At 36.6% G+C, this 26,636-nt stretch overlaps 2 protein-coding genes across 7 annotated transcripts in view; both read left to right on the top strand.

The window, feature by feature from the left end:
* LOC5568178 overlaps positions 1–26,636 on the top strand; it is a 62,434-nt gene that overhangs the window by 29,987 nt on the left and 5,811 nt on the right. For 3 of the 6 annotated variants that reach the window (XM_021848209.1, XM_021848204.1, XM_021848208.1), the window contains one exon: positions 11,377–12,232. The exons of 1 other annotated variant lie outside the window; for it this stretch is intronic. In XM_021848209.1, the coding sequence (XP_021703901.1) occupies positions 11,377–12,029 (653 nt within the window). In that variant the 3' untranslated portion in view covers positions 12,030–12,232. Of the gene's footprint in view, positions 1–9,941; positions 10,451–11,376; positions 12,233–26,636 lie in introns of those variants that run through there. 2 more of the 6 variants (XM_021848205.1, XM_021848207.1) reach the window with 2 other exon arrangements.
* Positions 17,311–17,928, top strand: LOC110677212 (putative ATP synthase subunit f, mitochondrial). The gene is given in 2 exon segments (XM_021848212.1): positions 17,311–17,566; positions 17,569–17,928. Coding segments are annotated over 2 exon segments (324 nt in total). The 5' UTR covers positions 17,311–17,421; the 3' UTR covers positions 17,748–17,928.

The raw sequence follows: 26,636 nt of genomic DNA on the forward strand, positions 1-26,636 counted from the left end.
GAGATAACACTAGCCGCCTCAAAGTTTCTAATCCAGTTCTACCAAGAATTAAAGGATTGCCAAAAATTCACAAACCTGGCGATGAAATGAGAGAAATTATATCAGCAGAACTTGCAAAGTGGCTGGTTAAGGAATTCCAATCCATGCCCAAACCTTTTGAAAGCCGTTCAGTTAACAATACTCAGGAGTTTGCAATCCAACTTCAGGCTTCTGGGTATATTCAAGATGATGAAATTATGGTTCTTTTGATGTTAAAGCATTATTTCCTAGTGTGCCAGTTAAAGAAGCCATAAATAAGAAGAATGGCTACTTAACCAACACAATGAGTCAAATTGGAAAAACAAAGTTCGGTATTACATTAAATTAACCCGACTTTGTATGGAAGAGAACTATTTTAGCTTAACCTTTTATTAATTTTATTTGATAATCTTCATCTGACAAATATGTCCCCATGAAGTGTGGTGGAGAAAAGCAGATATAAAATAAGTAGTTGTCGTGTACAAATATGCATAAAAACCCCACATGTTCTTATCATACCTAACGCTACAAATAACAGCTAACACAAAAAAAAAAAAAAACAAAAGGTGAACAATAATACAAACAAAAAATACAATACACTTGTCAAAATTATCTCCGTGATTGACTATTCGCTCGACGCCCAAATTCTGTGGCACTTACGTCAAATTAAACAACCATATACTTCGTTGAACTGAGACATCATAAACCTGATCGGATTGTGTTGTGCATAACGGATGTTTCGTGTGCCAGTTACAAAAAAATTACGACGTCGTAGATATCGTTCCGGCGCATAAATATGGAGTTCAGCTAGTAAATTAGGAGCATCGATTTCATTTGGCAACAAATATTGCTTGCATGTTTGGTCTTCTGTTCTCAAGTGTGTCGATGCCTAGTAGCATGTACCGTTGTTCATATGGTGCAAGATTTGAAGTGTCCCTCCATGGTAGACATTGAAGACATAATCGTGCGAACCTCCGCTGCCCAGCTTCAATCCGGTTTAAAGAATTCCTGTTGTAAAGATACCTTACCAACATAGCAGACTTTAAGATAGAACGCACTAGAACAAAATATAGTGCCTAACGGATCACGGAATGCAGCAGCAATCTTGAAAATAAATCCAAGTTGTTTGTTTGCTTTGTAAATGACACTTCACAAATGTGGTCGAAAATTAAGCTCCTTATCTAATATTACTTCAAGGTCTCTGACTCCATTCAAACGATCTAATGTTTGGCCAGACAGAGAATAGTTGAATATAATCGGATGTCGTTTCCTGCTAAATAAAATAGTATTACACTTCACAACACAAAGATCTAGACAGTTCCGTTCGCTCCAATCCTCGAATGAATCCAATACCCTTTGCAACTCTAAACAATGCTCCAGTCTAGTGATAACCATAAAGATCTTCACGTCATCCGCATAAAATAATCGTTTCTCTCGTGGCATTTCGTGCGAAACACCATTGATAAGGAGTGAGAACATCAACGGACCAAGGTTGCTTCCTTGTGGAACGCCCGAAAGTATAGCAATTGCATTAGAATATTCAGCACCAATTTTCACTTTTACCGACCTCCCTGATAAGTACGATGCGAACCAGGGGATGAGTGCCGGCGAAACACCTAGTTTCAAAAGTTTGTCACCTCCCCATAAGAAGGCCACATGAGACGGAGACAAAGCGGTTGAAAGATGTAGCAGAGGAACTGATCTTCCACATATCAACTCTGCCAACTAACAACCAGGTTCGATTTAGTGGAACCAAAAAAAAGAAGCTACACGGGTCTCACCATGGAGAAATCAAAAGCAGAGATTTTACAAGCTTAATAATTAGTAAATGGTTTATTACTTACATGTTAGATTATACTTAATCCTAGTGTGGAGTGGGCTTCAGTGTAATGGTGTATCCCTCGGCGGCTGCACAAAACGGGTCTGCCCGAACAGACAAGGGTTAACCACCGGCGCCAAGCCGGCATCTCCATCGCTGACCACGCCATGCACAGAAGCGAAGGTCCAAAACTGAGCCACACCCATGGGTTTTGGAGTGAAAAGAAAGGCCTAGATGGACACATATTGAGGGCACTTTAGATCAATCGCAGGATAAATTAATTTTTGGGATGAATTTTTAGAAATTGCGATCCTCTCTGATCTTACCGATCTCTAGTAATCTCTACCACACTACTCCATCATTTTTCCCGTTCGCACAAACTAAATTATTCCACTAGGTGGATACTTTGAACTGCGGAAAAGAATCCAGTTGAACATTCTGCACTATCTCACCACTAGTCAGCTTAATACCCAGAATGAAGCACATCTATTTTCACATCCACTCTTAAAATGACAAAAAATAGCTACTTGGCTACCGTCAGTCAGGCTCTCTACGCTTCAAAACGAGGATTCTACCTCTTGCCTGCTTAACACTTAACTGACCACTGATGGATACATCTTTTTGCGACGACTCTATGACCCAGCTCAGTCCATGTTCGTGTACCACATCTCATCGGTTGGTGGCGATAACGAGAGACGAATGATCTAATCGAGAGATGGGATGCTGCGAGACTGTATCGGCATGTGGTGAGGGTTACTGATAGGGTTTTTATGGGTAGTTTATCAGTAGAGATACCGTTTGATTCTCTTAGAGATATGATCGTAACATAGGGCCGAGTGCTCACCATCTGTGTTCTTTATTTTTGCTGGAGAGGCATGGAGAATTGGCTCTTTTGTAACTGTGGTCAGCTATTGAACTCGGCTGACCAGATGATGTATTCTGTTGTGTATGTTGTTAGTGTAGTGATTTACGTATGGTAAGGGATCTATACTTCCATTCCATATGGTAGACTTTGTGGCATCATTTAGAACCACACGCGAGGACGGTAGTAGTGGGTACGCAGGTTACAAGTTTATGTAGTAAAATGCCATGATCCATGATGATGAACATTTTGTTAGCAACATATTACATTTCATTTGCCGTAGTAGTTCAGAATGTTTACAGATGAATTGATTTCACCTGCTTATAAAAGATAAAAATCGGTGATGGTTATTTTCATCTTAACACAGTCCTGCGTTTATTTACGCCCCATGCTAAAAACACATTATTTGGCCAACTGGTTACTAGGTGGCGGTAGTGCACAAACGTTAAATTAAATTAAATAAAGCGTAAGGGCGTAAGTAACATGATCGATTTAACTTCATCGATCTTCTCTTCTGTGAAGCTGTGAACCGATTCGTTTAACTTTTAGTTAAAATTTGACATTTCGATATATATTTTACTCTCAACTTTTATCTATAAGCGTCTTTGCATGGGTTTTTACTATCAAACAAATAAGCCTTATTAAAACGAATTCGACTGATAATTCATTTACTTTAAGAGATAGAGAAGTACGATGTTCAGCAAAAACACGCGTTTTAAGATGTTTAACAACTTTGTAGAAGACATGGCAAATTTTAAAAATCTTGTAAAAGAGTTACGATTTTTTAACTTAAAGTACACGAATTTGTATGAAAAAAAAACTTGTTTAAAATCATTTTTGTTCATAACATAATGTGTTGAGTGAGTCGTTTGTCGTTAGCGCCACGTCGTTTTGTCGCTTGATTTTTTCGCAAATTACGTTGTGTGTTGTGCTCGTAAATCGCCAATTTTTCTATCATCTATCGTGTGAACTGTTTCTCTAAGCAAACGTACTAAAATCGTCTAGTTTATCGAGTAATTCATAAGCTACATCCTGTTTGATATTATCGTGCGAGAACGTAGTGATCATCGATCTTCAGTACCAAACAATACAAGCAACGATTTTCTTTGTTTTATCACGGTGCGCTCGCCTTCAATCGTATCGATCTGCCGTCTATATTGGAAGCTGTTGAACAGTAAGCGTTATCATACCTACCGAAAATGATTCAACAATGTGAAGTCTGCAACATCGAAATAGTTGCCGAAGATGTAGTTGTGTCATGCGAAGGACTATGTGAGGTGCAACGATTTTTTCATGCGAAATGTGTTGGGCTGTCATACGACGAAGGATGCGCATGTTTACACCAAAACATTTTTTGGATGTGCAATTCATGCCGGGATGCTATTGAGCATGCTCGTTTTCGGAAGGCTTTCAATGATAAGCAGAATGGTAGCTACGTAACGAGGAGTGAACTGGATTGTTTGAAAACCGAAGTGAAACGGATTAGCGAAACCATATCCCAAATTGAAATTAACTCTACTTCAGTATCGAATCCGTCTACGTCATCTGGACATCTGCATCGTTCCAATGACAAACACAGCTCGCCTCTTTCTTCTACGAAACGCAATGCGGTGGATTTTGCAGAAGGTACATTGAGCAACGATATTCTTCATTTGTACGTGTCTAATATCGCACCGGACGTTACCGAGCATGAGATCGAGAAAATGGTATGCGAATCCGTAGGAGCCCCGGAGGTGCTGCGTGTCAAATGCTTGGTGCCTTCATGGATGAATATTTCCGACCTTAACTACGTTTCGTATAAAGTCTCCGTCGATGCTCAGTTCCGTGAAACTGCCTTCAAGATAGCAAATTGGCCAAGTGGAGTACGATGCAGGGAATTTCGTGATATCTCCAGCTCAGCGTGGCGACCTGCAACCCAAATAACCCAAATTTCAGTTTAATTTACTTTTGCAACAATGTATTGTCCAACGTGTGATATGTGATTCGTATGTTTAATTTCAATTGTGTTCTATTCGTTATTTCTGATGCAATGTATGATTTAAACTAAGTTAAACAAGCAATCTGTGCGACCTAGTAGGTCGAAGATGGTGTAAATAAATAAATAAATAAACTTTTTACTTAAATTTTCAACATTTTTTATGTCCTCTACAAAGTTGTTAAACATCTTAAAACACGAGTTTTTTCTGAACATCGCACCTCTCTATCTCTTAAAGTAAAAGAATTATCAGTCGAATTCGTTTTAATAAGGCTTATTTGTTTGATAGTAAAAACCCATGCAAAGACGCTTATAGACCAGATTGTCGTGTTTCTCATGTATACCTAAATGAGCTAGTGTGTCATGCGATATTTCATATCGCAGCTCATAGATTATGTGAGACACGAGATGCGGATACGTACAAAATATATATTAGTGAGCGAGTCTCATGAGACATCTCGTGAGGCTCGTCACATGCGCTTACTAGGAGTACTTTTATGCAGTTATGTTTGCCTAGTACAATAACTCCACGGAAGCATACGACTTCGGTCTATACCTATGCTTCTTCGTTGGCCAGCCCAAGTTTTTCGATTCAAATTCTAGAATCTCAACCGCGTTGAACCACATCAGTCCTTTGAAACTGCCTACGGGCAGTTTGATCCATAGTTTAATCCCTTTTCCTTGCTTCTGAAACCTTCGCCTGCGAGGCTCAAATGTACTGTCACATTGAGCGCGCGATTATTTTTTGTGCGCTCATGGCAAGCTGATCTCAAGCTCTTGATATGAAGCGCGTATACATGATGTCTGTTATAGACAAAAGTTTTTATCAAATATCGAAAGGGGAGATATGGTACTTTCATGATTTGTAAGAGTTGTCTGCGCCATTTTACGCTGAAGCCAGTTATAAAGGCCTGAACTACCCCTTGAAAAAAGAGTAATTCATGAATAACTTTGTTACTTCAAAAGATAGCGTGATGATATGTTCAGCAAAAACACGGTTTTTCTATGACAAACAACTTTGTATAAAAAAACAAAATATGTTAAAAATTTTGGAAAAAAGTTATGATAAAAATATGATTTTTAGGGGCCATTCACATACAACGGCATGTATCTCAAAAAGTATAAGAGATAGAAAAATCTTGTCTTCGACAAAGTTGTTTCAAATTGCCAATTCTACAACTTTGCCGAAAACACCATATGTCTATCTAAATGTTTTTAAAAAAATAGTTTTTCTATCTCACTGCTAGGTGGATTGATCAAAAAACTTTTTTCGTCAAAAGTTGCGCTTCAATATACCAAGAAACATCTCCGAACAAACTATATCGCTGAAATCAACGGTTTGGGCGCTATTCAAAAAGCGCATGAAATCGAGAAAATAAAACACAGTGCAATGTTCGGCATTTGAATCAAAATGTTGTGAAAACAATACTAAATAAGTTTAAATAAACATTTTATCTGCATGCTCAATAGCTGTGGGTTGCACCATCAGTTTCTGAAAATAGTTGGGTAATAATTCATTACGCAACTCAAAACAGTTGCGTAATGAAAAAGCGTTCCGTAATAGTCATAACGCAACTGATTTCTGTTAGGTAATGACTATTATTACTCTGCATTATTCGGTGCAGGAAAGTAGGCCGTTTCATGACAGATTGACGTGATGAAAAACAGCCTATTACGATGAGAAATTGCAAAAATTAATATTAGCGTTAGCGTAGTTACGGTATAGAGTAAAGTGGAGCAAAAGTTCGAGTGGGACAAGAGTTTCTTTTTAAGATTTCTAGCTCAAATCAAATCAAAACTTAGAAATGTCATGGTGGTTCGAATACTATTCAAGTAAGAGACTTTTACTCCAAATATCATAAAAATCGATTGAGCTTTGGAAAAGTTATGGCTATTTGTTGTTTTTCGACGTAAATATTGTAATATTTGGTCAAACTTTCGATGCATGGAACCATATGAAGATAAAATATTTTTCAATATTTTATCTAAGGGCGTTTCTAGGCCTATCATAAGGATGCTTTGACGTGGATTAGTTTTTCCATAAATACTTGGAATCAATTTTTGGCCCATAGCGGGGCAAAAGTTCGAATCTGCGGGGCAAAAGTTCGACCCATGTATAAACCCACGGAAAATTTTTCAGATTTCCTGAAATCTACATATTATCTTCAAATTTAGCGAAATTTGCCTGATCGTGCGAAAAATGTCACAAAAAATTTACATGTCCCTTAGTTTTGCGAAAAACTGCTATTTTTTGGGTGTATTACAATTAACCCTGTTTTGGGCATCTTTTGATGAAAATTTAGTGTGTATTTTTCGGCAAACATAAGTTTACGGCTGGTAGAAAGTATGCCTGGCATAAAAGTATTGATATTTTGTGTTTTAGCCAACGAACTTTTGCCCCACACTAGATTCGAACTTTTGCCCCACCGGTGGGGCAAAAGTTCGAATAAGACAATTAATTTTGAAACTGTTATAACTAAAAATGGGTAAATATTTTGACACAAGTTTGTTCAGCAAAGTTATAGCCAATATGATGAAGGTTCGCTGTATGGTATTTGTTTTGTTTCATCTGCTATTATTTTCCTGGAAACTTTGATTATATCACTAAGGTCGAACTTTTGCCCCACCTTACTCTACTTCGTAGATTGGATACTAGCAACATTCATGTGTCATTTCATAATCTCATTAAGACTGCTGTCAGGAACAAGGCTGGGGAGTAAACGAATATTGATATTCACGGCCACGCCCATCTTTACCGTAACTTGGGATAGGGGAAGGAAATGTTGATGTAGCACTTACTTAATGAGAGGCCACCGACTCAGCGACACCCTCATAAGTGCTACGGAGGTGGAGGTTGGGAGAGGTGTGTGGTCAGGATTCGCCTGAAAAGCAAGCGATAGACACAGAGAATTTGTGGTTAAGTTTTAATTATTTAATCACTTGAATGCCGGTAATCAATGAAGAAAAATATCTTTTATTTACAGTTTAGTTGATTACATTGTGATTTTCTGCTCATTTAACAGTAAAAAGCAGAACCGATCCCTCCGGGGTCATCGGATAGATTCAATAATAAAAAAAAAGATTTTACATTCAATGCAAGAAACCAAAACCCGCACCGGATAAAAAACGCCGATCGTAATGCAAAAAAAAATATTAGCCTGAAAAAAAAACGTCAGGGCGGGTTCTACGACGTAAGGCTGACCGAGACACTTTAATTAAACAAATCGAAGGAAACGATCCAAAATAAACGAGAAAAAAAATGTCGAACTGCAATGCGAAGTCAGCTACGTTACTTCCGACAGTCACTAAAGCATAAACGCACTCTGTAACCGTAAACATGATTAAAATCGAAAAACTCTCAATAATTGAAATGTAGCGTTATCTTCTTTATAAAGGCTGGTTTGCTACTGACAAGAAAAGGAATCGCCTATCTCGATGCGTGGAAAATTTCTTCTAAGAAATGGTCAAGAAAATCACATTTTTCTGATCGCAGTACGCAGTTGAGAAGAAATGTCACTTCAAAGGGGGCTCTCTGTAGGAAATTTCTTGACCCATTCAGTCAAGGAATTTCTCTACTTTTCTTGAGCGAAACAGCATAGGGTAGGTGTACCAATTATGGCCATAGTGGTTCCCTATTTCGCCATACGTGATATCTTGAATGCCTTCACATTTTGAAAAATCTTTTGTGTTTTAGCAGTAAAATAAAGGATAAATCTTGATGTTTAAACATTCAAAAAGATTAAAAATGTAAAAGTTATCCAAATTTTGCATATGGCCAAATAGGGAACCACTATGGCCATAACTGGTACACTTTCCCTACTTAGCTTAAAGGAACAAACTCACCAGATGCATCTGCAAGCTCCTAGAAAGTACGCCGTGTACAAACTAGCACTCTAGAATTCACCTCGTAAAGCAGTTTTTTAGAGGCCTCATCACACTGTGATAAATTTTACACAGAATATGAAAAAAAAACACTTGCTTCTCTTCTTTCTATTTCAATAATTTCACTTCAACTAAAAACATTAAAAAAAAAACACTATCCGGGTGGCGTAGTACCGATCGAATCACCAGCAGAATCGCGAAACAAATGTATCACGAAGAACGCGAAAAAAAACGTGACGTGAGTTCAAAACACGTCCGTTCGTGGCAAAGCCTACTCTGCTCCTCCCGAAAGAGTCGGTAGATGTGGCTTGTTCCGAAACACTTTTAGTAGAAATTGCAAAAATTAATATTACGCAACAAGTTGCAGATGGATGATTTAATTGAATTATATTGATTTTTGTCATAATAAAGACATTCTCCAAACGGTTGATGCAACAGTGAGCAACAGTCGAATGTTCCAAAATGACTTGCGAATTGAGTTGATCTTTTAATTTAAACGTTGAAATTTATTTGAAAATATTTTGATGATCCTATTATGGAAACAGAATTTGATAGGCTGCACAAAACTTTAAGGTGAAACAGTTTGAATTAACTTCTAAGATTGCACTGAAACTTCAAAGGCACAAATCTCTCGAAGAAAGCATCCCACAACAGTGCACTTTTTATTTTGGCTTTGTGCACTAGCAGAAAGCTTAAAATAAGAAGATCAGGAACGTTTGCTAACTATTTTTCCAGTTTTGTGCCTTTGAAAACGTGAGTAGGGGGAGAAGTCGGACATTGTGCCGGCCATCTTTGGATTCCGAGATGTTTCACCTTAAACCGTCTACAATACCATTGCAAAAACACGTCAAGAAATAATCTCAGCTATAGTATACTAAGTATACTAAGAGGTATATTACTAGCAAAGAAACCATAAGTTGTGCAATAACTCTTACGTCACTGCATAATTCAGTCCAGTGCAGGAAATTAACAGATCGGGGTGATGAAAAACAGCCTTTTACGATAATATATTCTTGAATATGATCTTGCCCTAAAAGTCATTGTTAACCGAGTGTGTAACTCGTTGTTTTCAACCAAATGAATGAACAAAAATAAAAACTATTACCACTGGGAGATGGAGAAGGATCCTCTCTAACATCGTATCATTGCTAAATAACGTGTAAATCTATACGTTTGCTCAGTAACATTAAGCTAGCAAAATTGGAATTGTAAAGCAATGGCAAATAATTATACTGCATTTTAAATAATATGCCTAGCACACATTTAAAAAAAAAAATTTCAATCCCAGGAACACCGGTAATCATCACATGTTTGGACAACCGCTCATTCCTATGTTTAACAAAACGCTTCCCATTATCAAACTAACCCCGCTTCTTTTACCGTAGTGCCTGTGACCGCTGTGCTCGTCGACTATCAGTTCTCCCGTCTAGCGCCACCGGCATACGATGTGATGTCCCTTATCATGATATCGACGCTAAGCTCGTTCCGCAACAAACATCTCGAGGAGTGGAAGAACATTTACTACGACGAATTGGGCTCTCTTCTGGCGCAGCAGTGGTGCGATTCGATCGATACCTTCGGCAACGTGGAGGATCTTCTGCCACGGGCCGAGTTTGAGGAATCGTGCCGCGAGTTCCATCTGGCGGGCCTGATCGAAAGCTGCATGTACTTTCACTGGCCTCCGACGCCCGATTGCTACGAGATTGCGAACGGGGCCGACTGGTTCGACGAATCGCGGAAGCCGGAGGTTTTTGTTAGGGCTAGTTTAAATGGGTTCGAGCGGTACGACGACTACCGACATCGGATAAGTGATATGATAATGCAAATTGTTGATGGGTACGTGTTGGGTGATAATTAGAAATTGAATAAATTGTTCTCCGTGTTGTAGAATGTAGATAAATGGTTTATTATTTGGGTAATACTTTACTAGGTGATTTTTAAATCAATATTCAATTCTGTGCGAAAAATCATGATATTTAAGCCGTCACACGACAACTGCACTACAGGTTCCAAAAGTGGCTTTTGTAATCCCCATCGGAACCTGTCACCGAGTGTCCGAAAAAATCAGAACCACTTTATAATTCATGACATGGCGTTTATTCACTTCTGGGTAAAAAAATCATTAACTTTGAGTCGTCGAAAGGCATCAGACGAAGTTCAGTGTTATATTTTGGAATTTTCTCTTTAGAGTTCCTACCGAAACTGATATTCGGTTCACGGAACGGCCACAATAATCTCCAAACATGAACAGGTGATTCAGTCTTTCAAGTAAATCAATGTTGCACTGATTTTTTATCAAAGTTTTTGGCAAGGCTTTTTGCTTTTATTCCATTATTTTAATTATGAAATACCCTAGGTACCCCAACAAATTTGGACCTAATTAGGTACAATTGTACTCTATCTATACTTCTGATTAGATGGAGCCATATTTCCATTGTATCAAGTGATTGTCACTGAGTAAAATTATATAAAAAATATCATGGTTGCATTCAGAGGTATTGCTTTATGTTTGTCACATGTGTGTCTGCTCGGATGAGATAAAAGCTATGATTAAGTTTGTCAACAGTCGCATTACAACGTGATAAACAGCACGTGCAAATATATCTCGGTATCTTTCCATGGCCATTCAAGATAACGATAAAACCGCATTTGCGCATCCCACCAAAACCTTACTCATCATCATCTTATTTTGTCTAGAAATACCCATGGCAACACGCCCATTATCACAAAACGGAAACGTTACAAATGCGCTTATCTCATTGACACAGTAGAGGACCACAAATAACGGACTTCCTCTTTCTCATTTTTTTTTGCATCAAGGCGCCTGCTCGGGTGAGGGTGGTGCTGCCGGGCACCAGCAAGAGCACCAGCCACAAGGCGCGGACCAATCGCCACCATCATGCTCGATTCATGCAAACGGTGAGAAGCGTCGTCGTAAGCGTTCCGACATCGTTCGGCCAAATCCGTTCAACTTTGAGAACACGCCCTTCACCGAGGACCGTGAGCCGTGGAGCTGCGTCCGAGACTGCGTCATGATTGATTTCCAAATTGCCAGGTACTCCCCGCCGGCGTACGACGTGATGTCCCTGTTGAACACCACCACGACTCGGCCCTTCAGGACCGTCTATCTGGACCGGTTGGCAAAATTGTACTACGAGTTTCTGCGCGGTGAATTGGAGTGGTTCCAAATCGACGTGGACGAGGTTTTCCCCGGGGACCACTTCCGGGACTCGTGCGAGGAGTACAAACTGGCCGGCCTGATTGATAGTATACTGTTTCGGCATCTGACGCTACTTCCGGTCGATCTGGTCGCGAGTTGCAAGGAGTGTCCCGTTCCGGTTTCGTTCGAAAATTTGATGGAGAATTCGATCTCCGATTTGGGCATCAAGGCGTGGGACACTTGCGAAAACTATAGGTTCATGATGACCGACCTGTTGTCGGATTTGATTGATTCGTATATTTTGAAAAAATAACCTTGATGTCAGCGGTAGAATTATCATGTTCTAATTTATTTATTTTTCATTTAAATTTAATAAGAAATTACTTATATGTTTCGTTAATAATGTTAAAAGTAGAATCCACTACAACATGTGCACCAGTATTTTCTCAAACTGTTATTTCCGTACGACATTTTTTAAATTGTTAAGGTATATTCAATAAAATATTGAAGTAAAAATCGTTTTCTTAGATCCTTTGAGCTGTGGCGGAAAATCGTTAAGGCTAGAGTGGAGTGAGAACGATAAACTATTGATTTATTCTCCATTCACATTCAACTCATTCTCTACTATTCAACGACTTTTGAATCACTCTCGATAATAACTTAGACTTTTACGTACCTTGGCTCATTCTCAATACTCTCTCATTTCTAAGCATTCCCTTAAAACTCATTCTTGATTCACTCGAATCAACGTCGACTCAAAATCGATTTATTTGCTTATTATCGTTTTTCTTTTGAATCGTTATAGAATTACTTTTGAGTTAATCTTTGCCATACTGTTAATTTTTCTCGACTCACTCACAACTCACTTCAAACTTTTTCTTCTCTCTTAAAAATGTTACAGAATATCGGGTATTCTGGACAAACATATCTGTGTGTAATTTTCAGACATGCTGGAAATTCGATTTGATCTTTGATTTATTATTCATTTTACAAATTCCATGTCACATTCAGATGCTTCATATTGCGAAGCATCTTAATGTGCTTTGAGAAAAAGCAAAAGTAATCAGCAAGGGAGCAGTTTTTTTTAACCATGTGTTGAAATGGATCATTAAAATAACCAAAACGGCCGCTATGGAAAGCATGGATAGTGCCACCGTAGCCTTGTGTGTTTGACAGAACAGCAATGCTGTCACAATGTTAAATCCCATATACAGTGGCGCATTTGTTTTGATGCGGTGAGCACTGACAAAAACTACCTTCAATGATAAGCGCATTTGATTAACTTTTGTTTTACTCTAGAGTCACTTTCACTTAGGGGAAGACGGGGTAAAACCGCCCGCCTAAGCAATTTAATTCATATGTCAACATCAATAATCAATAAATTCTTTTCCGATGCAGCATGTCGTTTTTTGAAGCCTTAGGCATGATTAAAAAATGTTGGTGAATATTTATTTATTTCGTGAAGCTTGAAAAAGTGATTTCTTACCACGATTATTTTTAGCGACGAGGTAAAACCGTTAACCCACGGGGTAGAAGCGACCACCACGATTTTCGTACATAATTGTGCGTAAAAATGTATCAGCTCCCTGTGATTATACAAAGTATATTGTTTTATGAATGCTACATTGATTAACGTGGATATTGAATTACCCTACCCATCTTGGAACACCCGTATTTCGGAAAAAAATGCGAATTTGGCCTGTTTTTATAATAAATTTGGTTTCATTTAACTTGGATAGTAATGTACGATTGTACCCCGTTTGGCATAAAGTCGTTTGGCATAAGGTCGTTTGGCATAAAGCCGTTTGGCATAAAGTCGTTTGGCATAATGGTCGTTTGGCATAATGGCCATTTGGCATAATGGTCATTTGGCATAATGGCCGTTTGGCATAATGATTGACTTGAAATAAATATCGGCATTTTTTAAGCTTTTACCGAGATCAACACCACCGAGCCCACAGCAAATAAAAATTGGTAGGTTCTAAACAAGCGTGGTGTTTGTTCAGAGATTATCCGAGCTAAGAATTTCAAAAAATGTTGTGACATTCGTGACGGGTCTCTACATCTCAGAACATAGAGTACCCTTGAGCTTGTTGCGATATACATATTTGAAAATAGTAAATTGGCAAGGACAGTTCGCAGTTATTCATCAAGGGAACGCTCATAGAATGTTTCGCTGCATATCAATCTCTGTCCCAATTTGGACGTAACACCCGCTAAAAATTACTTGATAAAAGAAGATTTTTTTTTTGCAAAATATCAAAAGCTCTAATCAAAAGATCTTCTTCTTCTTTTCTGGCGTTACGTCCCCACTGGGACAGAGCCTGCTTCTCAGCTTAGTGCTCTTATTAGCACATCCACAGTTATTAACTGAGAGCTTACTATGCCAATGACCATTTTTGCATGCGTATATCGAGTGGCAGGTACGAAGATACTCTATGCCCTAGGAAGTCGAGAAAATTTCCAACCCGAAAAGATCCTCGACCGGTGGGATTCGAACCCACGACCCTCAGCTTGGTCTTGCTGAATAGCTGCGCGTTTACCGCTACGGCTATTTGGGCCCTATTCTATTAATGCGAATTAATGCAAAAATAGCTTTTATACGAGAACAGATTATTTTTCGTTTAAAATGTTTCAGACTCTAACGCAAAAAAAAATCTTTTCACAGCACAGCTCAAATGTTGTTCACATCTTTAAAAGAAAATATTTGTGGCAAAACTTTTCAACGGTTCAATATAAATTCTAATTTTGGAAGTGTACATCAAAAACACCGTCTATTATCGAGAAAAGGTAAAGTTTGTGATTGAAATAATATATTTTCCAGCATATCTCGTAAGGAGATCACGCGTTTGCCCCAAAAAAAGTATATATTGAATATTGGCAGGTTCCGAAATAATTATAATTCTTACAACACATCTGGCAAGAATTGATAATAAAAATGGTTCACAATTAGCTTTACTAAATAATAAAATTTATAACAGTATAAACATAAAGAACAGCCTATTTTTAAAAGAAGGCAAAATTTACACTTAAACCAATACAGGAATTGACGCCACAAATTATTGCGGCAATGACTGGTTCCTCCGAAAAGTGGTGACAAGAAAGAACGATAAACAGTCAAAAGAAGGAAGTATTCTGTCATTCTCGTCTATACACATGTTGGCAAAAATGTTGAAGACGGTAAAACTCGAAAGAACCGCCAATTAAATAAAGAAGGGTGCATATTAGATGGTCAGTTCGTTCACCCCCCTGAAATGTATACAGTAGAGTGGTTCAAAAAATAGTTTTTGCTCCACACCGCTCATTCGATTCTAGATCAAATTCTGAGTGTCCTCCCAAAATTTGAGCTCATTTGGATGAAAACTGAGACTGCACAGGTCCTTTAAGGTTTATATGGGAATTACTATGGGAAAAGCAAGCAATTCATTCAATCGGTCATAGTGTTTTTCCATGTGCTCTTGGGGATTAGAGCTACGTTGATACTGTGAGATACATTCATCAGCTACAACTTTGCCGAAGACCGTTTTTAAATCGGACGCCCCGGTAATTAGTTATTGATTTTTGAATGAGTTGTAAAACTTTGGCTATAATTATTGGGCTGTTCTGCAGGCATCACTGGATATATGCAGTAAAACATAGTAGCCATGATTTGTGCGTGCTATCTTTCGCGCCAAGTGCAGCAATGTTGCCTATTCAGAAGTTAAATGAGCACTGCCGAAGAATTTGTGACTGGATATAAATCAATAACTAATTACTGAGGCGTCCGATTTAAAAACGGTCTTCGGCAAAGTTGTAGCTGATGAATGTATCTCACAGTATCAATGTAGCTCTAATCCCCAAAAGCACATGGGAAAACATCATGACCAATTGAATGAATTGCTTGCTTTTCCCATAGTAATTCCCATATAAACTTTGAAGGGCTTGTGCAGTCTCAATTTTCATCCAAATGAGCTCAAATTTTGGGAGGACACTCAGAATTTGATCTAGAATTGAATGAGCGGTGTGGAGCAAAAACGATTTTTTGAACCACTCTAGTATACAGTAATGACAATTATGTGTGCTAAAAATTTTCCGGGGGAGTGGGCTAGTCGAGGTAACGGGATATTCGGGAAATGGCATTTGGGGAAACGACATTCGGGGAAAAGTAGCACAACTCATCAAAGGAACTACAGTAATCGATTTCTCTTTTCGCTGATAATTTGAGCAGATCAATGTTATCGATTGCCGCCCTTTTGTCAGTTCTATACAAAAATACTTAAAAAATATAGCTCCAAAGAACAGCCTATGCATAAAAGAAGGAAAAATTTATTTAAATTTAAAATCAACAGTTTTCATACCTATAATAATGGTTACATCATATTTAGGAAAATAAATAGAACAATTAATATAAGGGTAAATTTGTGCTTAATATATAAACATCATCAGTGCAAAAATTTGTTCCAATAGCGAAACTCAAAAGAAAAATTAATATATCAAAGAAGGGTAATTTCTGGATAAATAATAAAATACTATTGGCAATAATTTTTCTAATGTGCTTAAATTTATTCAAGAGCGAATTATTGTTGAATAGAGTGCCATTTTGTATCAATTGACTCCAAAACAAGCCTTGTGTCATCAGAAAGGGGCCCAGTTAGCCGTAGCGGTAAACGCGCAGCTTTTCAGCAAGACCAAGCTGAGGGTCGTGGGTTCGAATCCCACCGGTCAAGGATCTTTTCGGGTTGGAAATTTTCTCGACTTCCCAGGGCATAGAGTATCTTCGTACCTGCCACACGATATACGCATGCAAAAATGGTCATTGGCAAAGTAAGCTCTCAGTTAATAACTGTGGAAGTGCTCATAAGAACACTAAGCTGAGAAGCAGGCTCTGTCCCAGTGGGGACGTAACGCCAAAAAGAAGAAGAAGAAGTCATCAGAAAGATTGAATAGAAACGTAAAAACGAAAATTGAGAAATTCTTGGTTTCAGACTCTCTATGCCAAACGACTATTATGCCAAACGACCATTATGCCAAACAACCATCCCAACTAACATTTAGTGCAAATGTAAACATTCTCTAAGCCCTCTTTATACGGCTTTATGCTGAGTAAAGGCGCTGTACATACGAACGAAAGCTTCTATGCGATCCTTTTACCAACAAATCTGGCGAATCTACTCAGCTATTTTTAAGCTGTATTGGCAAGCTCTTATTCATACCGATCATTGCTCTAACTCGACAGTTATACGACATGTAGCTGTGTAACATCTTCGGAAGGCGCTTTCTCAATTATTTCGCAACTGTTGAATAATTTTTATACAGCTTCGCTGTATTATCGATTAAATATTATTTCCAAGCTGATTCACAGCTTCCAGAATTTATATCTTAAGTATCTGAATTTAATGTTCCCAATGTTACACAATTAAAGTATCTGCCACCGCTTGGAATCGAACTCACGATCTCTGCATCCACAAGTCTTGACGTTGTCTTTGCTGCCACCACAGTATATATCGAAGGCAAAGAAAACACACCGTTTTGTTCCACATCGAGAACGGTCCATATAATATTCTATAATGATGGTAAAAGATGTTATAGCCACGCTTACACCACTTCATCAGGCTGTAAGAGGGTGTGAAACGTCAAACGCAATGTTTACATCCAACAGGCTGTGAAGATTTTTGCTCCCGTTTGCGGAATCTTCTTCGATAAAGTGCTGCTGAAAAGAGTGCGCGATGGCTTTCGGTGATTATCCGGCGGAATACAACCCGAAGATCCACGGACCTTACGACCCTGTCCGTTACTACGGCAAGCCGGATACGCCCTTGAGCCAGGTGAAGTTGATCGAACTGAGTGCTTGATTTGGCCACCGTGACAAGAACGCAAGGCTGCCGCTGGAGCCGTGAGCCGTACCTTTTGGAGATGGCAACACAAATACTGGAAACCCAAGCGGATGGGAATTGCCCCGTTCTTCCAGGCCTTTGTCGACGGAATGGTGTTCTTCTATGCCATCAACTGCGGCAAACGGAAGCATCACAGCAGGAACTACAAGTACCATTAAACGAAGGCACCCTGGATGCAGGGCAGTGAGAAGCGGAACCACAGTTCATTAGAAAAGCGCGATCCGTGGAGAACAATTTAGGCAGGATCCGGAGGGTGGTTCCGGCTTATGGAAGATAGACATTAGGCATAGATTGGCAGACGGATGCTGGCATACGTGAAAAATAAAATGTGAAAAGCTAGCGGAAATTTCGTTTTTATGTTAAATAATGGTCACTGCTCCTGAATTGATTCTTCGAAAATTTCAGCTGTATATTCGCTGTATAACTAACGATAAAGCGCTTCTTAATTATATATTGAGCAGCATAATAAATCATATTGTATAGAAGCAGCCAGATTAATGATGGGGACTTTTATTTCACATCATTGGGTTGCTACTTTTCACGGTGCTGAGTTACAGCTTAGTGAAAGCAGGAAAAGCGGTAACTGACGAAGTTTATTCAGCTAATATTTATAGCAGCAAATTGTTTGCGATACAGCTGTATAAACGCTACTTGTTCTATTTTTGACAGCTTTCAATTTGAACTGCGTTCGCTGCTCCAATTCAACTGTTATACAGCACAAAGCAAATAATATTGGCTTATAGCGCTAAAATTGTTAGTTGGGATTATACCAAACGACTTTATGCCAAATGACCCACCACCTAATGTACAACGTAGTTAGGGTAACTCGGTACAATACGCCCCTCTTCATTTTCGGGATTGAGACTTTTACACTTTTACACGTAATAATGATTACATATCTTAAATATTCTCTAAATAATGATGTTACGCTTATTTATTCTTTGAGAAGTATAAACAATCGATACAAATTCTATAAATATCGAAAATAAGGTTTTTGGTTTAAAATTTTGCTTCTGATAAGCAAGCCTCAGGGTGGATGAAGACCATTATTTACTATTGTACTTATTACAAAAACTTTTACCGGAATGCGAATGCTCATGGACCCTTTTAAGGTGGTGGAATTTTTCTTGTACACATTTCTACAACACTGTGTACCTTTTTTTTTTTTTTCTATGGGAGGGACATCATGCCCGGTTTGTTTTGAAACGTAAACATTTGGACCGTTTACAAAAAACATCTCGTAACCTTTTTTGAAGCAACCTGGAAAAAGAAAGTTGCGTGTAGAGCATGACCAACTAAATAAGCAACACCTTGACATAAAAAAAAATTGAATGCATTTGCTACTGCAATAGAGCAGTTTTCCTTAAGAGAGGCGTATTACATCTCTTTACCTTACACCTTTTAAAGTGGTTTAGACATTTTATTTGGTATAAATTAGGGATGGTGGTCTTACCCCATCAACAGTGGTCGATTTTACCCCGCTTGCACAATTTGCATAAAAAGGGCCTTATTTCAAAGCTACATATTTAAAATTCATATATCACTTCATTGAAGCATATTATACATTTCTGTTAAGGCGCAGTATGCCGTCATTGAAATTTGTACTGGGCATCAATGATTGTGGCTAATTCATCTCACGACTGCGAATTAAAGAAAACCATTTGGTTTTGCACTGACATAGCTGAAAAAGTATCAGCATACCCAAGAAACATTTGCCTGTTTTATAATCATTTATTAAGCAATTTTTCACAACTACATACTGAATAGTTGCTTTATTATATTACTTTGCAGCTGCTACGCACACATTGTTCAAGCAAATCTGGCGAAATTATTAAGCTTCTTATCATTTAGTGACTGTAATCATATATTGTAATGATGTTTATTCAGGTTTCACTTAGCTTAATAAGGATTGATGATTTAACAACGCTAGTTTAACAAACTACATTATTGCAGTTTAATTCAGCATCATGTTGAACAACATTTTAATTATTTCCAAGTGAAGCCTTTGTTCAGGCGTTGTTCACACAAATTTGGAGAAGTTATAAAGCGTGTCGTTGTATATTGGCTTTATTCTACAACTTCAAAGTTGCTTTATAAGCATTCATCTCAGCTTTTATTCAACTTCCACAAAATTGATTTTAAACAAATAAATGACTAAAAATAGCTAACACTGTATACATCAAATGCAGTGTATACCTTTACCATGAATTAATAACCACATTTTTAATAATTACCTGAATACTGGATTCAAACTCGAGACCTTCCCATCGTCAGCGGTATGCCTTGCCATCTGCGTCATCCTTGAATTCATATATCAGCTTTCCAGTGTCCAATATAAACCTCTTGTAGCTGATTATTGATCATGCTTGAGCTTCTATTCAACAATAACTAACACTGCGGAACACGTTTTTGTCTCAAGCACCAAAATACCGCTATTTACTCAATTAAGGGTTGCTGAATCCATTGCCGTTTTCGAAAATATCATAGCACGTCTAGTTTTTGAGATATTGGCTGTTGAAAATGCAAAAATTGACTATTTTAGCAAACTTGCATACAAGTTTGCCAGCTTGTAAGGTAATTTATTTGCATAATTTGCCACAGACTTCAGACTTTATGTGTGTAACGATACTTATCGGCAAAATTTATAATACTTGCGATGCGGAAAATTTGTTTTTTGGTGGTTTAAAAAAGTATTGTATTTTCCCATATAAGAGAAACGAAGAATTTTGTATGGAGACAGCAAACATGTCGAAAAAATCGGTTTAATCTAAATTTGATTGCACAATTTCATCCAAATTTAATCCAAAATGAAGGTTTAAGTGCAAAATAGTATGCTTAATGGATAAGATCACAAAAAAGTTTGATAAATTATACTTTAAATTTTATGTAAACATCAATAAAATCAGAGTTTTATACAACTTTGGCAACCTGTAGCTGAAAATTGTGACGTGCTGGATCATTTCTGAAATTGGCATCAGATTCAGCAACACAAAATCTACTCAAGACACTTAATTTGATCCTTGAGACACGCAAAAATGTCCTTTTTGTTACGCTGTGTAATCAACACGTGCTATGCTGATCAACAACTGAATAAGCGCATTACTTCTGCTGCTGTTCAGTACTGATGCGAGCTGAACTCAGTCGGCTATTTATAGCGCACAGTGAGAAAATTTATTTCATTGCTGGTCAAAAATAAAGTTTATTCACAAAGTAAAAACAGTCTGAAATGATTGATCGAATTTCATAATAAGTTTTAACTTCTTAAAACTTCAATTGAATTGTTCATCTAACTATACTAAAATTCATTTATTAATACAATATTTCTACTGGGTTAATATTTTAATTATTTGTCGTACTTTTTCCATCTATTAAACATTATACAAATATAAAATATATTTCAATCAAAAATCCTATGTCAGAAAACTGTTCAAAATATTTTCTAAACATAATTTAATATTGTATTGAGAAAGCATCAGTTATTATTGTATCCAACATGTTTTTATATATTAGTAAGTTAGTGCCGAATTCGCCAAGGGCGAAAAGCCACTCAAATAAAGATAAATAATAATAATATTAGTAAGTTGAACATTGCAATACATAAGGAATACAACGCAATTTTTAGATATTTTGTCCATTTTTCAAAAATTTGGATGTGATCTCTTTTGTAAGGCTTCTTTGTTGCTGAACAATGTGTTTAGTAATCGTTATTTTGGACTTCTTTGGATGATATATCTATGTTGTATTAGGATTTTATAAAATACCTATTCAGCTTTTAATCATGTTCATGTTAAACATGGAAACAGCTGAAGTGCGAAGCAACCAAAACGTTAGTTCGTCTCCTGTTCATCTGTTTACACAATTATATTTATTTGGTGGAATATTGGCTCTTTAATAGAAGGAAAAATGAATTGTTCAACCCATTAGTAAAACAATCTTGACAAGTCGGCAGAGATTCTTTGGAGAAGTTTAATAAGTGTCGATTCTACTATTATTCATTCCAATGAAAAATGTTGAACATTGACTTAAATTTGGATCTAAATACCATCTTCTCAGCTCTTTGTAGGGCATTTTTTCAGCTGTCATAATTATTTAACAATAATTAACTATGTATGTTTATTTGTGACACTTGACTGTAAGTTGGGTAACCACTTTCATGTAACTATTGTTAAATTATTATTTATACTTTATACGATTATCATTCAAAATGTTATGATTAGTAACTTTTTCCGATATCAATATCGTCGCAGATGATGATCACTACATTTGGAAAATTTAAATTTTGATATTTTTAATCCAATGTGATTCGAACTTTACCCTCGTTGATCCATTACGTCGCCATTACGTCCATTACGTTAATCCATCCATCGCATACACGTCTTGGATTTGATTTGAAAAACATTTGAAACATTTGAAAATAACATAAAAAGACATAATATGTTTTGCTTGAATAAGAGCATACTCATATACTGTTATTCACATTGTTTATAAGTTTTACTAATCATGCTGGTCAACATTTTAAGTATTAGACACTGAAACTTTTGTACGATTTGTTGTTAATCAAATGTTCAATATGCTACTAAAATGATGGCTACAACCTATAGAAGCTTTTAATCAGTCAATTGTTAAACTTCTTATGTGTTGTAGAACAAAAGCTACTATATTTGCATTTTCGGAGGTTTATTCAGCTCTTGTTCAAAACACAAATTGCAAGTGGAATAACAGCTTTTTTATAAGCGGAAATTAATTTTATTCAATTAATGACTCAACTAAAAATTTGTTCAGCAATCGTTGCTGCTATGCAGCTTGTATTAAACACGTAAGTATCTTGAAAGCTACCAATTGTTCTTTGGGATGATCACTACATTTGGAAAATTTAGATTATGATGTTTTTAATCCAATTCGAACATTACCCTCGTTGATCCATAGTCACCTACATGTCTTGGATTTGATTTGAAAAACATTTGAAACATTTGAAAATAACATAAAGAGACATGATATGTTTTGCTTGAATAAAAGCATACTCATATACTGTTATTCGCATTGTTTTTAAGTTTTAATTATCATGCTGGTCAACATTTTAAGTATTAGACACTGAAACTTTTGTACGATTTGTTGTTAATCAAATGTTCAATATTTTACTAAAATGATGGCTACAACCTATAGAAGCTTTTAATCAGTCAATTGTTAAACTTCTTATGTGTTGTAGAACAAAAGCTACTATATTTGCATTTTCGGAGGTTTATTCAGCTCTTATTCAAAACACAAACTTCAAGTGGAATAACAGCGGAAATTAATTTTATTCAATTAATGATTCAACTAAAAATTTGTTCAGCAATGGTTGCTGCTATGCAGCTTGTATTAAACATGTAAGTAGCTTAAAAGCTACCAATTGTTCCTTGGGTACTTTCTGCATCAATATTACTTATGTTGACTGAGTGTTATCGCTTTGAAATTGCGAGCTGCAAAATCACCATGGCTGTTAAAACGAATGACGGGCTACTTAGCCTTAAAGCTTGGACGGATAATTTGTTATGTTTTGACTAAACAATCCTATCCGAAATCCTTATGTGAGCATCTGTTAAATTTAGATCAAATTCAGTATCTACGAGCAGAAACTTTGTATTTGATATTTGTTATGAAAAAAAAAATAATGTAAATATCACCCTAAATGCTTCGGAATGTCAAAAATCTTGTGTTTATGCAAAGTACCTAATGAGCTTTCAAGAAAACCGTCATTTTCGTGCCAAACTGAAGGTTTGTCTTACATTTATTCGTAATGATGATAATCCCCATTTTGTCTTTTCTTATTTCGATGGCAGATTCATGCCAAGAAGCCTTCCATTATTTCTTCAGAAATATCTCAGAGATTTCCTAAAGAAATTTGTTTAAAATAAGAAATTGTTTGTTGAAAATAAGATATATTGCGGTTCTTTTCAAAATTTTCCGTTGTGCGGTAGCGGCCGAATTCTACCGCAGCTACCAAAGTTCTATCGCTGGCTTAAAATCATTAGAATGAAACCACCGGATCAAAGTATGCTGGTAGAGTCAAAAGCTTTGAAAAACAGTAGAAAACAAGAGTCATTACCCGCATAGCAAAAAACAGCTTGTCTTATATTGAGAACAGTAAACTTCTTCTATCTGAAATGGTTAATGTACCACAAACAGTTGTTTTGATGTAATACAACATGGATCTCAAAACACTTTATTATTTGAAACTGTTTAAGCAACCCACACCAAACAGTAACAAAATACCATACTGTTCAGAATCCGTTCAACAATTTGGAGATGTCATTCTAAAAGAAATGGTGGAAATATTTCACTACCATTTAGGAAATGGGTTTTGTTTGAAGTTGTGCAGCACACTGACACATGTACATTTTACTTTATTTAACCAATGCTTAACAATTTGGCGAATAGTTACATATTTTGGTATTTGTGAACGATATAGATTTACAAATTATCTTCGTTTCATAATAGCTCTAAATAAATGTTCTTGATTTTAGGGGTTCAGACTGGTAACAAAAAAAAAATGCTTTTCTGTACATCTTAATCAAAAGAGATAAACAACCTGGGCGCAGCAATACAAATTTGCAGAAGTTACATTTTTTTAATCGATAGAGGAAAATTCATTTTTTCACTTATTTGTGAAATTCCAACCGCTGTGTGAAGCTTTTTGAGCGTGTAATGTTTCCGTGAGTTTTTTTTTGTTTTGTTTTCGGTGCCAAGGTGAAATAGATTCAGAAGCCCAGTGGAAGTTAAACAAGTTAAGTTCGCTTTAGACAGATGCACCAAGCAATCCAGTTAACGGACATAATCCAGCAGCACCTCGAAGCACACCCGGATGATTCCTGAAGCCACAAGTGGATAATTCCTGAAATTCCTCCTGTGTCGAACGAGACGGCTCGCCTTCAAACTTTCCTGCTGTTGAATGTCGATCCGGAAGCGTCACTAGGATTTTCCCGTAATGTCCCGTATGTTTCAATACCAACCACATGCTCGGCGGGTGGCGTAAAGTTTTCGAGCGGCGAAGTGCGGCATCCGTTGGGATGCCGGCGAAAGAAAAGAGGATTACTCGCAAGCCTCCGAAGTTCCAGATTAAGGTGCAAGAAAAAATGGCACAAAAGTCAGAACTGAAAAAGCAGTTTTCTCCTTTTAAAACAACAAATTGATGAAAATAAAAACACACAGACTTTTTATTTGGCAAATAAAAGAGCTGTGTGTTTCTATTTTCTTCGATTTGTTTATTTTAAAAGAGAAAACTGCTTTTTCATTTTTGACTTTTGCACCATTTTTACTTGGGCCTTAACCACTAATCGACCGATGGATAGTGAATGATGTATAAGTGTACAGCAGTAGAAAATATAATGGTACCGTCAAACGGGGCTTCTTTTGACATTATTTCCACATTCTTTAATTTTGAGGATTTGTAACTCTTCGAATTATGGATAGATGTTGATAATTTTTGCCTATATTTAAGTTGTTTGTGTACGTAACAAATGTGCAAAATATGAGGCAAATCCATCAAGAAATAACAAATATGCTTGAATAGCGAAAAAAGTGTGTCCTTCAAGACAAAAAAGGGGCTACTTTGGACATTTTCACAATTAGCTAATGAAATAATTTTTCCTTATAACTTTCAAACTGATTCAATAGATTGTCGTCCACTGCGATGTTATTGAACGTTTGTCATTGATAAACTTAATGTAAAAAATGGCAAAGCTAAAATCAATTACACATATATAACAAATTTCAACGAAACATGCCATTCACTATTCTCAGTTTGCAGTATGAAACTTAAATTTTCAACTTCCTCTTAAATGGAACTATCAGTTACGAATGCTTGATTTTCAAGTTGACATAAACGAACGACGTAACTACTAGGTACTGTGATGATAAATGAGTTATGTACAAAAACTCTTTTGTTTCTATTCTTACTGTTATATGAACGATATTTTGAAGGATCACATTAATACCGGTAACTAATTTAATACCAGTAAGTAATTTTCATTAAAAACGCAATCTATGAAGTAAAGTTTAGCAAGATCGTGAAGAAGTAAGTTTACTTTTGTAATATGCTTTTAGCTTCTTAGCAGTTTAGAGCTGGCTTAAGAGTAGTTTAATTTAAGCATTTGAAGGATGCAACTGTTCTGTACTTCAAATTCATGTAAAATATGACGAAAAAAAGTTTTTTTAGAGATTATGTTGTGAATTTGGCATTGGTACGTATTGAAATATGTGTGTTTTATGTCTTTTCACTTTTACAAACATTTATTTTATTTTTTTTATTTTGTAAAATACACAAACCAAAACATTATAATAAAATAAAAGTCGCAAAAATAAGACCTTTGATCAATTATTTTAATAAAACAACAATTTTAAGCAAAACAAATCACAAGATTTTCATGAAATATGACGATTCGATAGTTTTGTGATGCTCCCAATAAGTTTCCATGACATGGGGAAAATTCAAACAATGTTTGTATAGCCAATGTTTTATACCTTGTGAATATTTATTCGGGCTTTTTTGAAATGTTTTCTTGTTTATCCTGTTATTGTTGATGTTGTTCCAAGAAAAAATCATGCCTAGTGGTAGAGCATATATTGGTTAAAAAAAGTGCTGAAGACACAAAATTGCTCAGATTAATATTTACGCTGCTAATAAATACAAAAGGTGAGTGTCCAAAGTAGCCCCTGGAATCAAAAGTAGCCCCGTTCGACGGTACAGTATAAAGTGGACTCGTAATAAAGTGTGTAAATAAATTATTTATTTCAATTGCTCAAATGAGATGAAAAATGAAGAAAATCGTTCTCCTATGTATGTGAAAATCGTAGCCATAATACAGCTTCCGAAAAATCCAACTAGAAACCAGCTGTGGGGAGAGAACGGGAATAATCAATTTTAAGATTATGTGTTTTAATTGCATCTTTTATAAGGAAGAATGAAACAAGGAAAAAGTGTGTTCCCGCATAAATAAGAACCATAATTGCATTGTTTCCGAAACTATCCACAACCATTTACAACAATATCTAAATAATTTCATACACCA

The sequence above is a fragment of the Aedes aegypti genome, chromosome 2 (genome assembly GCF_002204515.2).
Source record: "Aedes aegypti strain LVP_AGWG chromosome 2, AaegL5.0 Primary Assembly, whole genome shotgun sequence".
Classification (NCBI taxonomy): Eukaryota; Metazoa; Arthropoda; class Insecta; order Diptera; family Culicidae; genus Aedes; species Aedes aegypti.